General features: G+C 47.9%; 1 protein-coding gene across 2 annotated transcripts in view; it reads left to right on the forward strand.

Annotated features, from left to right (window-relative positions):
* The window catches only part of LOC139567693 (rhomboid-related protein 3-like), a 59,689-nt gene that overhangs the window by 37,793 nt on the left and 9,671 nt on the right, over positions 1-12,225 (forward strand). For both annotated transcript variants that reach the window (XM_071389105.1, XM_071389106.1), the window contains one exon: positions 7,169-7,281. In XM_071389105.1, coding sequence (XP_071245206.1) covers positions 7,169-7,281 — 113 coding nt within the window. The remainder of the gene's footprint in view (positions 1-7,168; positions 7,282-12,225) is intronic.

The raw sequence follows: 12,225 nt of genomic DNA on the forward strand, positions 1-12,225 counted from the left end.
AGATTGGTCGGACCAGCGTTGAACAGACCTGAGCGCGGGAGCTTGTTGTTTTAGTTTCTGTTTGTAGGCTGGAATCAACAAAATGGAGTCGTGGTCAGCTTTTCCGAAAGGGGGGCGGGGGAGGGCCTTATATGCGTCGCGGAAATTAGTATAACAATGATCTAGGGTTTTTCCAGCCCTGGTAGCACAATCGATATGCTGATAGAATTTAGGGAGTTTTGTTTTTAGATTAGCCTTGTTAAAATCCCCAGCTACGATGAATGCAGCCTCAGGGTGTGTGGTTTCCAGTTTACAAAGAGTCAGATAAAGTTCGTTCAGGGCCATCGATGTGTCTGCTTGGGGGGGAATATATACGGCTGTGATTATGATTGAAGAGAATTCCCTTGGTAGATAATGCGGTCGACATTTGATTGTGAGGAGTTCTAGATCAGGTGAACAGAATGACTTGAGTTCCTGTGTGTTGTTATGATGATCACACCACGTCTCGTTAATCATAAGGCATACCCCCCCGCCCCTCTTCTTACCGGAAAGATGTTTGTTTCTGTCGGCGCGATGCATGAAGAAACCAGCTGGCTGCACCGACTCCGTTAGCGTCTCTTGAGTTAGCCATGTTTCCGTGAAGCAGAGCACGTTGCAATCCCTGATGTCTCTCTGGAATGCTACCCGTGCTCGGATTTCATCAACCTTATTGTCAAGAGACTGGACATTGGCGAGTAGTATGCTAGGGAGTGGAGCGCGATGTGCCCGTCTCCGAAGCCTGACCACGAGACCGCCTCGTTTGCCCCTTTTACGGCGTCGCACAGGGTCGCCGGCTGGGATCAGATCCATTGTATTGGGTGGAAGGCAAAACACTGGATCCGTTTCGGGAAAGTCATATTCCTGGTAGGAACGATGATGAGTTGACGTTAATCGTATATTCAGTAGTTCCTCCCGACTGTATGTAATGAAACCTAAGTAAGTATGTAAGTATGAATATTGGGACGGTCTGATCAAATCAAATCAAATGTATTTATAAAGCCCTTCTTACGTCAGCTGATATCTCAAAGTGCTGTACAGAAACCCAGCCTAAAACCCCAAACAACAAGCAATGCAGGTGTAGAAGCATGGTGGCTAGGAAAAACTCCCTAGAAAGGTCAGAACCTAGGAAGAAACCTAGATAGGATCCAGGCTATGAGGGGTGACCGGTCCTCTTCTGGCTGTGCCGGGTGGAGATTATAACAGAACATGGCCAAGATGTTCAAATGTTCATAGATGACCAGCAGGGTCAAATAATAATAATCACAGTGGTTGTCGAGGGTGCAACAGGTCAGCACCTCAGGAGTAAATGTCAGTTGGCTTTTCATAGCCGATCATTCAGAGTATCTCTACCGCTCCTGCTGTCTCTAGAGAGTTGAAAACAGCAGGTCTGGGACAGGTAGCATGTCCGGTGAACAGATCAGGGTTCCATAGCCGCAGGCAGAACAGTTGAAACTGGAGCAGCAGCAAAGCCAGGTGGACTGGGGATGGTCCTAGGGCTCAGGTCCTCCGAGAGAGAGAGAGAAAGAAAGAAAGAAAGAGAGAGAGAGAGAGAGAGAATTAGAGAAAGCACACTTAAATTCACACAGGACACCGGATAAGACAGGAGAAATACTCCAGATATAACAGACTGACCCTAGCCCTTCGACACATAAACTACTGCAGCATAAATACTGGAGACTGAGACAGGAGGGGTCGGGAGACACTGTGACCCCATCCGACGGTACTCCCGGACAGGGCCAAACATACGGGATATAACCCCACCCACTTTGCCAAAGCACAGCCCCCACACCACTAGAGGATATCTTCAACCACCAACTTACCATCCTGAGACAAGGCCGAGTATAGCCCACAAAGATCTCCGCCACGGCACAACCCAAGGGGGGGCGCCAACCCAGACAGGAAGATCACGTCAGTGACTCAACCCACTCAAGTGACGCACCCCTCCTAGGGACGGCATGGAAGAGCACCAGTAAGCCAGTGACTCAGCCCCTGTAATAGGGTTGGAGGCAGAGAATCCCAGAGGAGAGAGGGGAACCGGCTAGGCAGAGACAGCAAGGGCGGTTCGTTGCTCCAGTGCCTTTCCATTCACCTTCACACTCCTGGGTCAGACTACACTCAATCATAGGACCTACTGAAGAGATGAGTCTTCAATAAAGACTTAAAGGTTGAGACCGAGTCTGCGTCTCTCACATGGGTAGGCAGACCATTCCATAAAAATGGAGCTCTATAGGAGAAAGCTCTGCCTCCAGCTGTTTGCTTAGAAATTCTAGGGACAGTAAGAAGGCCTGCGTCTTGTGACCGTAGTGTACGTGTAGGTATGTACGGCAAGACCAAATTGGAAGTTAGGTAGGAGCAAGCCCATGTAATTCTTTGTAGGTTAGCAGTAAAACCGTGAAATCAGCCCTTGCCTTAACGGGAAGCCAGTGTACAGAGGCTAGCACTGGAGTAATATGATCAAATTTTTTGGTTCTAGTCAAGATTCTAGAAGCCGTGTTTAGCACTAACTGAAGTTTATTTAGTGCTTTATCCGGGTAGCCGGAAAGTAGAGCATTGCAGTAGTCTAACCTAGAAGTGACAAAAGCATGGACATTTTCAGATTTTTGCAATGTTACGTAGATGGAAAAAAGCTGTCCTTGAAACAGACTTGATATATTCGTCAAAAGAGAGATCAGGGTCCAGAGTAACGCCGAGACAACTCAACTATTTGAGACAACTGTACAACCATCAAGATTAATTGTCAGATTCAACAGAAGATCTCTTTGTTTCTTGGGACCTAGAACAAGTATCTCTGTTTTATCCGAGTTTTAAAGTAGAACATTTGCAGCCATCCACTTGATTAGCCCTCCCCAGGGGCAGACTGGCTATCTGGCATTTTGGGTAAATGTAAGATGGGCTGGTCCATTTTTAGCCCCGTGGACCTGTAACTTGGGTTTTTGCACAAAATGATCATTATCTGGATAATAATGGGGGCCTCAAGCAAAAAAAATTGCCAGTGTGTTAAAAATGCTAGGGCCGATTTCTGGTCCCAGTCTGCCCCTGGCCCTCCCCGAATCCTAAACTCTAACGTTTGTCAATCAAGTCCTGGATGATCGTGTCAAAGTCATATACAGTTCTGCAGTGCATTTGGAAAGTATTCAGACCACTTGACTGTTTCTACATTTTGATACGTTACAGCCTTATTCTAAAATGGATTAAATCGTTTTCCCCCCTCATCAATCTACACACAATACCCCATAATGACCATGCAAAAACCTGTTTTTCGAAATTTTTGCCAATGTATTAAAAAAAACTGGAAATATCACATTTAAATAAGTATTCAGACCCTTTACTCAGTACTTTGTTGACGCATCTTTGGCAGCGATTACAGCCTCAAGTCTTCTTGGGTATGACGCTACAAGCTTGACACACATGTATTTGGGGAGTTTCTCCCATTCTTCTCTGCAGATCCTCTCAAGCTCTGTCAGGTTGGATGGGGAGCGTCGCTGCACAGCTATTTTCAGGTCTCTCCAGAGATGTTCGGTCGGGTTCAAGTCCGGGCTCTGGCTGGGCCACTCAGGGACATTCAGAGACTTGTCCCAAAGCCATTCCTGCATTGTCTTGGCTGTGTGCTTAGGGTTGTTGTCCTGTGAACCTTTGCCCCAGTCTGAGGTATTGAGCGTTCTGAAGCAGGTTTTCATCAAGGATCGCTCTGTACTTTGCTCTGTTCATCTTTCCCTTGATCCTGACAAGTCTCCCAGTCCGTGCCGCTGAAAAATATCCCCACAGCATGATGCTGCCACCACCATGCTTCATCGTAGGGATGGTGCCAGGTTTCCTCCAGACGTGATGCTTGGCATTCAGGCCAAAGAGTTCAATCTTGATTTCGTCAGACCAGAGAATCTGTTTCCCATAGTCTGAGACTCCTTTAGGTGCCTTTTGGCAAACTCCAAGAGGGCTGTCATGTGCCATTTACAGAGGAATGGCTTCTGTCTGGCCACTCTACCATAAAGGCCTGATTGGTGGATTGCTGCAGAGATGGTTGTCCTCCACAGAAGAACTCTAGAGCTCGGGTTCTTGGTCACCTCCCTGACCAATGCCCTTCTCCCTTCATTGCTCAGTTTGGCCGGGAGGCCAGCTCTAGGAAGAGTCTTGGTGCTTCCAAACTTCTTCCATATAAGAATGATGGAGTCCACTGTGTTCTTGGGGAACGTCAACGCTGCAGAAATGTTTTGGTACCTTTCCCCAGATCTGTGCCTTGTAGAAACATCTCAAGGATGATCAATGGAAACAGGATGCACCTGAGCTCTATTTCGAGTCTCATAGCAAATGGTCTGAATACTTATGTAAATAAGGTATTTCTGTTTTTTATGTTTAATACATTTGCAAAAATGTTTTTGCTTTGTCATTATGGCGTATTGTGTGTAGATTAATGAGGGGAAAAAATATTTGATCAATTTTAGATTAAGGTTGTAACGTAACAAAATGTGGAAAAGGTCAAGGAGTCTGATTACTTTCCGAATGCACTGTACATACATTGTCATATCTACTCTATGGCTCTGTAGAGCAGTGTTTCTCAATCTATTCCTGGATGTGTGTGTGTCATGATATCACTTAAGTATCAGCTGTCTCCTTTCCAAATGATTATGCTCCCATGATCATACCCTGATGAAGACAGCTTGTCTGTCGAAACCTTCGATATTAGGTTATTAAATTATTGCACCTGAGCTAGTGTGCGGCTCTACTTTAATTTTTAAGCGTTTTACTCCCCTAGCCAGCACCTCGCCTAAATAGGTGTACGTTTCTTTCGCCTCTAGATTATGCTCCCACACACACCACATCGGCCTCCTCATGAGAGCACATGGTCGTGGCAAGCCATCCATTATTAAACACACACACGCACACAGCTCTGAGAGAGGCGGAGGCTGCTGGGAATTTAACCAAATATCTAATGTCCCAAAGCTCTGGCTCTCTATCAGCAGTGTGTGTAGGAGAGGTCATTCAGTGTTGTGACTGCCACACACACACACAGAATCCACTCACGTGTCCTTTATGCCCACAGGGCCTGTACTCAGCACTGACACATGTGGGTGCCACAGCAGAATCCAAAACACATAAGTTCTCCTAGTTCTCCCTCTCTCTCTCCCAGCTTAGTGGACATACTTTAACCATCTCATTTATACCATAGCGACGATAGCATGCCAAAACCAGGCCCCCCAAAAAACAGTGTGTCAGCCTCAGATATTATGAACACGTTGGTTTAAAACCCCTACAGCGGATGTATCCATAGAAACAAATCCCCAAACAGAATAAAAGCTATGAGTTGTTTTGTTGAAGCAGACAAGAGCCCTCATGCTGTAGTGAGAGAATGAGACAATCATTCTAGTTGACAATGAGACAAGGGCGATATTGATTGGCTTGTGGAGAAGCAAGGCCCTGTCCAAATACAGAAGGACGTTCCACTGGAGATTAAAAGGACTATTCATTTTCCAGCGCTAACCAGTCCCAGAGGGATGCTTCCACACACACACACACACACACACACACACACACACACACACACACACACACACACACACACACACACACACACACACACACACACACACACACACACACACACACACACACACACACACACACACACACACACACACACACACGTTCCTATGAGAAGACATCCCGTTGTCTCATAACAATGGCACAGACAAATACATGGATCACTGTCATTCTCTAGACAACCACAAAGGAAAACAAAGAACGCAATGCTGTTTTCACTGAGCTGCTGTACAGTACACTCAATGCCAGCTTAAAGGCGGGAAAATAAGCCAAATCCTGCTTTTATGTTGATGAAAACATAAGGAGTTAAGCAGCCAAAACGTGGTCAAAAAGAGGGGCGGTTCAAATCATAAGTGGCTGGGAAACGGCTTAGTCTTTGGTCAATGGTAACCTACTAAAGTTGTCCTAGACCCCCTAAAAACAATTACTAAAATAATACAAATGAAACAAGTTCTCCTAGACCTACCAGACAGAGCAGCTAGTTCCTACCTGTAAGGGTTAGTGGAGTGTTGTCCTGTGCTGTTTCTGGGCTGATATGTGCATTCTGTTGGTGTTCTTGTCGATTGGAAGCAGTGTTGTTGACCCCAGTGAAGGGATTACTTTGTGGAGGGGTGTAATATGTCGGACTTATCACAGTCAGACAGGTCACTACATGGCCGGTCAGATAGATAGATGGAGAGGAGGGACACTGCCAAAGCCTGTTAGGGATCCTGCATCATCGTTGCAGGATCTCAGCCAATGATGACGACGCATCAAATGTGTCAACTGCCAGCACATGGCAGCAGGAGCCAAGCAATGCTGGATCAATACTGAGACATCATCTACAAAAGGTTTACAGGAGGTTTATTGGTGTGTTCTCGGAATGTTGATGCACTAACACTAGAGCCAAAACCAGTGGATAGCACAGCTGCAATACAGTTGGCCTAGTTCGGATGTTGTAGTAAAGCCTACATGCTAACCTCTTTCCCTCCAGAAGCATATTATCCCCAGTCACCATTGGTCCTTAGTCATGTGTTGTTGTTGATAATGGCGGTATGAGCTGCTTCCTAGAGCTACTGTAAGTCCCCCCAGGAGAGACTATTACAGTATGTTCACTGGATAATCAATCTATGTTAAATGTCTTACATGCTCTGTGGGCACGATTATCTTTCAGCAACACATTGCCATCCCTTCATCCCTCCATCCCTCCCTCCCTCCATCCATCCATCACTTTCTACGCCCATCGAGTTGGGCTAATTTAATGACAATTAATTTAGTCTGGTGCTCATTGAGCGAGAGGTTACTGATATAGATTCAATTACTTTATGTCACTTACTCTCCTACAAACAGATTCTAAAAGCTATACAGGCATCCAATATAGGGACTTAAAAAAAAATGTCCGGCCCGTATTCATTGAACATCTCAGAGTAGGAATGCTGATCTTGGATCAGTTTGACCTTTTAGATCATAATTCATGAGATTCCATGAACAGGGGGACCTGATCCTAGATCAGGCCTCCTACTTCCAGGATTGAAACATTGCTCTACAGATGAAATAGATAATATGACCATAAACTGTATATGAGTGTGGATGCGTCCTGTCCTCTAACTGACGGTTGTGTGTTGTGACCAAGCAGGATAGAACACCTGGGTCTGAACATGGCCATGCAGCTGCTGGTGGGAGTCCCTCTTGAGATGGTCCATGGAGCGCTGAGGATAGGACTGGTCTACGTGTGTGGTGTACTGGCAGGTGAGTACTGGACTAGGGTACACACACACATGGCGCAGGTGCACACACACACACACACACACACACACACACACACACACACACACACACACACACACACACACACACACACACACACACACACACACACACACACACACACACACACACACACACACACACACACACACACACACACACACACTCACTCACTCACTCACTCACTCACTCACTCACTCACTCACTCACTCACTCACTCACTCACTCACTCACTCACTCACTCACTCACTCACTCACTCACTCACTGTCTCACTCACTCACTCACTCACTCACTCACTCACTCACTCACTCACTCACTCACTCACTCACTCACTCAACCCCCTGCTATCAGGCTTCACCCCACTGTGTTTGGATAACAGTCATTCAGAAAACACGTATGTCTGGGACAGATGGGCTTGTGTTCTGACAGGCTTTCTTGCTGAGCATCAATGTTCCCCCACCTGTCCAGAACAACAGAGAGAGCGGGAAGTGAATCATCTTAAAACACACTCCAGAGAGAGAGAGAGCGAGAATGGGGGAGCGAGAGCGTGAAGGAGGGATTGAGGGAGGGAGAGGGAGAGAGGGGGGGAGGGAGGTAAAGGAGAGAACGCAAGGGAGAGAGAGAGAGAGGGAGGGAGAGAGAGAGAGAGAGAGAGAGAGAGGGAGGGAGAGAGAGAGAGAGACTTGTCCATGTTCCATAGGAAGTCCATGAATATTGAGAGAGAGCAAAAGGACCAAGCCTACTGGGATGTTATGCATCAGAGAGGGGAAGAGGACCAAGCCTACTGGGATGTTATGCATCAGAGAGGGGAAGAGGACCAAGCCTACTGGGATGTTATGCATCAGAGAGAGGAAGAGGACCAAGCCTACTGGGATGTTATGCATCAGAGAGGGGAAGAGGACCAAGCCTACTGGGATGTTATGCATCAGAGAGGGGAAGAGGACCAAGCCTACTGGGATGTTATGCATCAGAGAGAGGAAGAGGACCAAGCCTCCTGGGATGTTATGCATCAGAGAGAGGAAGAGGACCAAGCCTACTGGGATGTTATGCATCAGAGAGGGGAAGAGGACCAAGCCTACTGGGATGTTATGCATCAGAGAGAGGAAGAGGACCAAGCCTCCTGGGATGTTATGCATCAGAGAGAGGAAGAGGACCAAGCCTCCTGGGATGTTATGCATCAGAGAGAGGAAGAGGACCAAGCCTCCTGGGATGTTATGCATCAGAGAGAGGAAGAGGACCAAGCCTACTGGGATGTTATGCATCAGAGAGAGGAAGAGGACCAAGCCTACTGGGATGTTATGCATCAGAGAGAGGAAGAGGACCAAGCCTACTGGGATGTTATGCATCAGAGAGAGGAAGAGGACCAAGCCTACTGGGATGTTATGCATCAGAGAGAGGAAGAGGACCAAGCCTACTGGGATGTTATGCATCAGAGAGGGGAAGAGGACCAAGCCTACTGGGATGTTATGCATCAGAGAGGGGAAGAGGACCAAGCCTACTGGGATGTTATGCATCAGAGAGGGGAAGAGGACCAAGCCTCCTGGGATGTTATGCATCAGAGAGAGGAAGAGGACCAAGCCTCCTGGGATGTTATGCATCAGAGAGAGGAAGAGGACCAAGCCTCCTGGGATGTTATGCATCAGAGAGAGGAAGAGGATCAAGCCTCCTGGGATGTTATGCATCAGAGAGGGGAAGAGGACCAAGCCTCCTGGGATGTTATGCATCAGAGAGAGGAAGAGGACCAAGCCTCCTGGGATGTTATGCATCAGAGAGAGGAAGAGGACCAAGCCTACTGGGATGTTATGCATCAGAGAGAGGAAGAGGACCAAGCCTCCTGGGATGTTATGCATCAGAGAGAGGAAGAGGACCAAGCCTCCTGGGATGTTATGCATCAGAGAGAGGAAGAGGACCAAGCCTCCTGGGATGTTATGCATCAGAGAGAGGAAGAGGACCAAGCCTCCTGGGATGTTATGCATCAGAGAGAGGAAGAGGATCAAGCCTCCTGGGATGTTATGCATCAGAGAGGGGAAGAGGACCAAGCCTACTGGGATGTTATGCATCAGAGAGAGGAAGAGGACCAAGCCTACTGGGATGTTATGCATCAGAGAGAGGAAGAGGACCAAGCCTCCTGGGATGTTATGCATCAGAGAGAGGAAGAGGACCAAGCCTCCTGGGATGTTATGCATCAGAGAGAGGAAGAGGACCAAGCCTACTGGGATGTTATGCATCAGAGAGGGGAAGAGGACCAAGCCTACTGGGATGTTATGCATCAGAGAGGGGAAGAGGACCAAGCCTCCTGGGATGTTATGCATCAGAGAGAGGAAGAGGACCAAGCCTCCTGGGATGTTATGCATCAGAGAGAGGAAGAGGACCAAGCCTCCTGGGATGTTATGCATCAGAGAGGGGAAGAGGACCAAGCCTCCTGGGATGTTATGCATCAGAGAGAGGAAGAGGACCAAGCCTCCTGGGATGTTATGCATCAGAGAGAGGAAGAGGATCAAGCCTCCTGGGATGTTATGCATCAGAGAGAGGAGAGGGGAAGAGGATCAAGCCTCCTGGGATGTTATGCATACCCCATGGTCACATAACAGTCATTCAGAAAACACGTATGTCTGGGACAGATGGGCTTGTGTTCTGACAGGCTTTCTTGCTGAGCATCAATGTTCCCCCACCTGTCCAGAACAACAGAGAGAGCGGGAAGTGAATCATCTTAAAACACACTCCAGAGAGAGAGAGAGCGAGAATGGGGGAGCGAGAGCGTGAAGGAGGGATTGAGAGGGGGGGAGGGAGGTAAAGGAGAGAACGCAAGGGAGAGAGAGAGAGAGGGAGGGAGAGAGAGAGAGAGAGAGAGAGAGAGGGAGGGAGAGAGAGAGAGAGACTTGTCCATGTTCCATAGGAAGTCCATGAATATTGAGAGAGAGCAAAAGGACCAAGCCTACTGGGATGTTATGCATCAGAGAGGGGAAGAGGACCAAGCCTACTGGGATGTTATGCATCAGAGAGGGGAAGAGGACCAAGCCTACTGGGATGTTATGCATCAGAGAGAGGAAGAGGACCAAGCCTACTGGGATGTTATGCATCAGAGAGGGGAAGAGGACCAAGCCTACTGGGATGTTATGCATCAGAGAGGGGAAGAGGACCAAGCCTACTGGGATGTTATGCATCAGAGAGAGGAAGAGGACCAAGCCTCCTGGGATGTTATGCATCAGAGAGAGGAAGAGGACCAAGCCTACTGGGATGTTATGCATCAGAGAGGGGAAGAGGACCAAGCCTACTGGGATGTTATGCATCAGAGAGAGGAAGAGGACCAAGCCTCCTGGGATGTTATGCATCAGAGAGAGGAAGAGGACCAAGCCTCCTGGGATGTTATGCATCAGAGAGAGGAAGAGGACCAAGCCTCCTGGGATGTTATGCATCAGAGAGAGGAAGAGGACCAAGCCTACTGGGATGTTATGCATCAGAGAGAGGAAGAGGACCAAGCCTACTGGGATGTTATGCATCAGAGAGAGGAAGAGGACCAAGCCTACTGGGATGTTATGCATCAGAGAGAGGAAGAGGACCAAGCCTACTGGGATGTTATGCATCAGAGAGAGGAAGAGGACCAAGCCTACTGGGATGTTATGCATCAGAGAGGGGAAGAGGACCAAGCCTACTGGGATGTTATGCATCAGAGAGGGGAAGAGGACCAAGCCTACTGGGATGTTATGCATCAGAGAGGGGAAGAGGACCAAGCCTCCTGGGATGTTATGCATCAGAGAGAGGAAGAGGACCAAGCCTCCTGGGATGTTATGCATCAGAGAGGGGAAGAGGACCAAGCCTCCTGGGATGTTATGCATCAGAGAGAGGAAGAGGACCAAGCCTCCTGGGATGTTATTTATCAGAGAGAGGAAGAGGGGTATGTTCTACACTGCCTGCTCATCATGCAGTGTACATGAGGAGTGGAGCGATAATCCAGCTTTAGCTTGAATTACCTCTGGAGCCAAACAAACATTATCAGGGATTTCTGCCTGCTGCCCTCTGGAAACTAAATGCCCAGGAAACATTCAGAGTGGAAATATTTGGATGAAAACTGTTGATATTTAGCAAGGATATAACAGCCCTGTGGGTGGGTGGGAATAAACTGTAGAAGGGCAGGGGATTGCCAGCAGAGAGTGTAATTTTGTACCTTTATTTAACGAGGCAAGTCAATTACGAACAAATTCTTATTTACAATGACGGCCTAACCCGGACAGCGCTGGGCCAATTGTGCGCCGCACTATGGAACTCCCTATCACGGCCGGTTGTGATACAGCCCGGGATTGAACCAGGGTCTGCAGTGATACCTCTAGCACTGAAATGCAGTGCCTTAGACCGCTGTGCCACTAGGGAGCCCTATTCCGTGTGTGTGTGTAAAGTTTGTGTGTGTGTTTATTTTACATTGACGTGTGTGTTGGTAGAGATAAATATTGTATATACTGTATGTATGAGGTTTTATATCTGGTTGTGTATGAAGATGGGTGTGTACACAGAAGCCTTTTGGCCCCAGCTGTGGTGGCCTGTAGCTAAAAAACCCTCCACACACACACACACACACACACACACACACACACACACACACACACACACACACACACACACACACACACACACACACACACACACACACACACACACACACACACACACACACACACACACACACACACACACACACACACACACACACACGGTGGTGGTACTGAGAGGGCCACTGTCCCCACGGGAACCTGCTGGTTAATTAGATATCGACCCACTGGAAGGAGGTGTGTGTGTGTGTGTGTGTGTGTGTGTGTGTGTGTGTGTGTGTGTGTGTGTGTGTGTGTGTGTGTGTGTGTGTGTGTGTGTGTGTGTGTGTGTGTGTGTGTGTGTGTGTGTGTGTGTGTGTGTGTGTGTGTGTGTGTGTGTGT

This window comes from Salvelinus alpinus, chromosome 2, assembly GCF_045679555.1.
Source record: "Salvelinus alpinus chromosome 2, SLU_Salpinus.1, whole genome shotgun sequence".
Classification (NCBI taxonomy): Eukaryota; Metazoa; Chordata; class Actinopteri; order Salmoniformes; family Salmonidae; genus Salvelinus; species Salvelinus alpinus.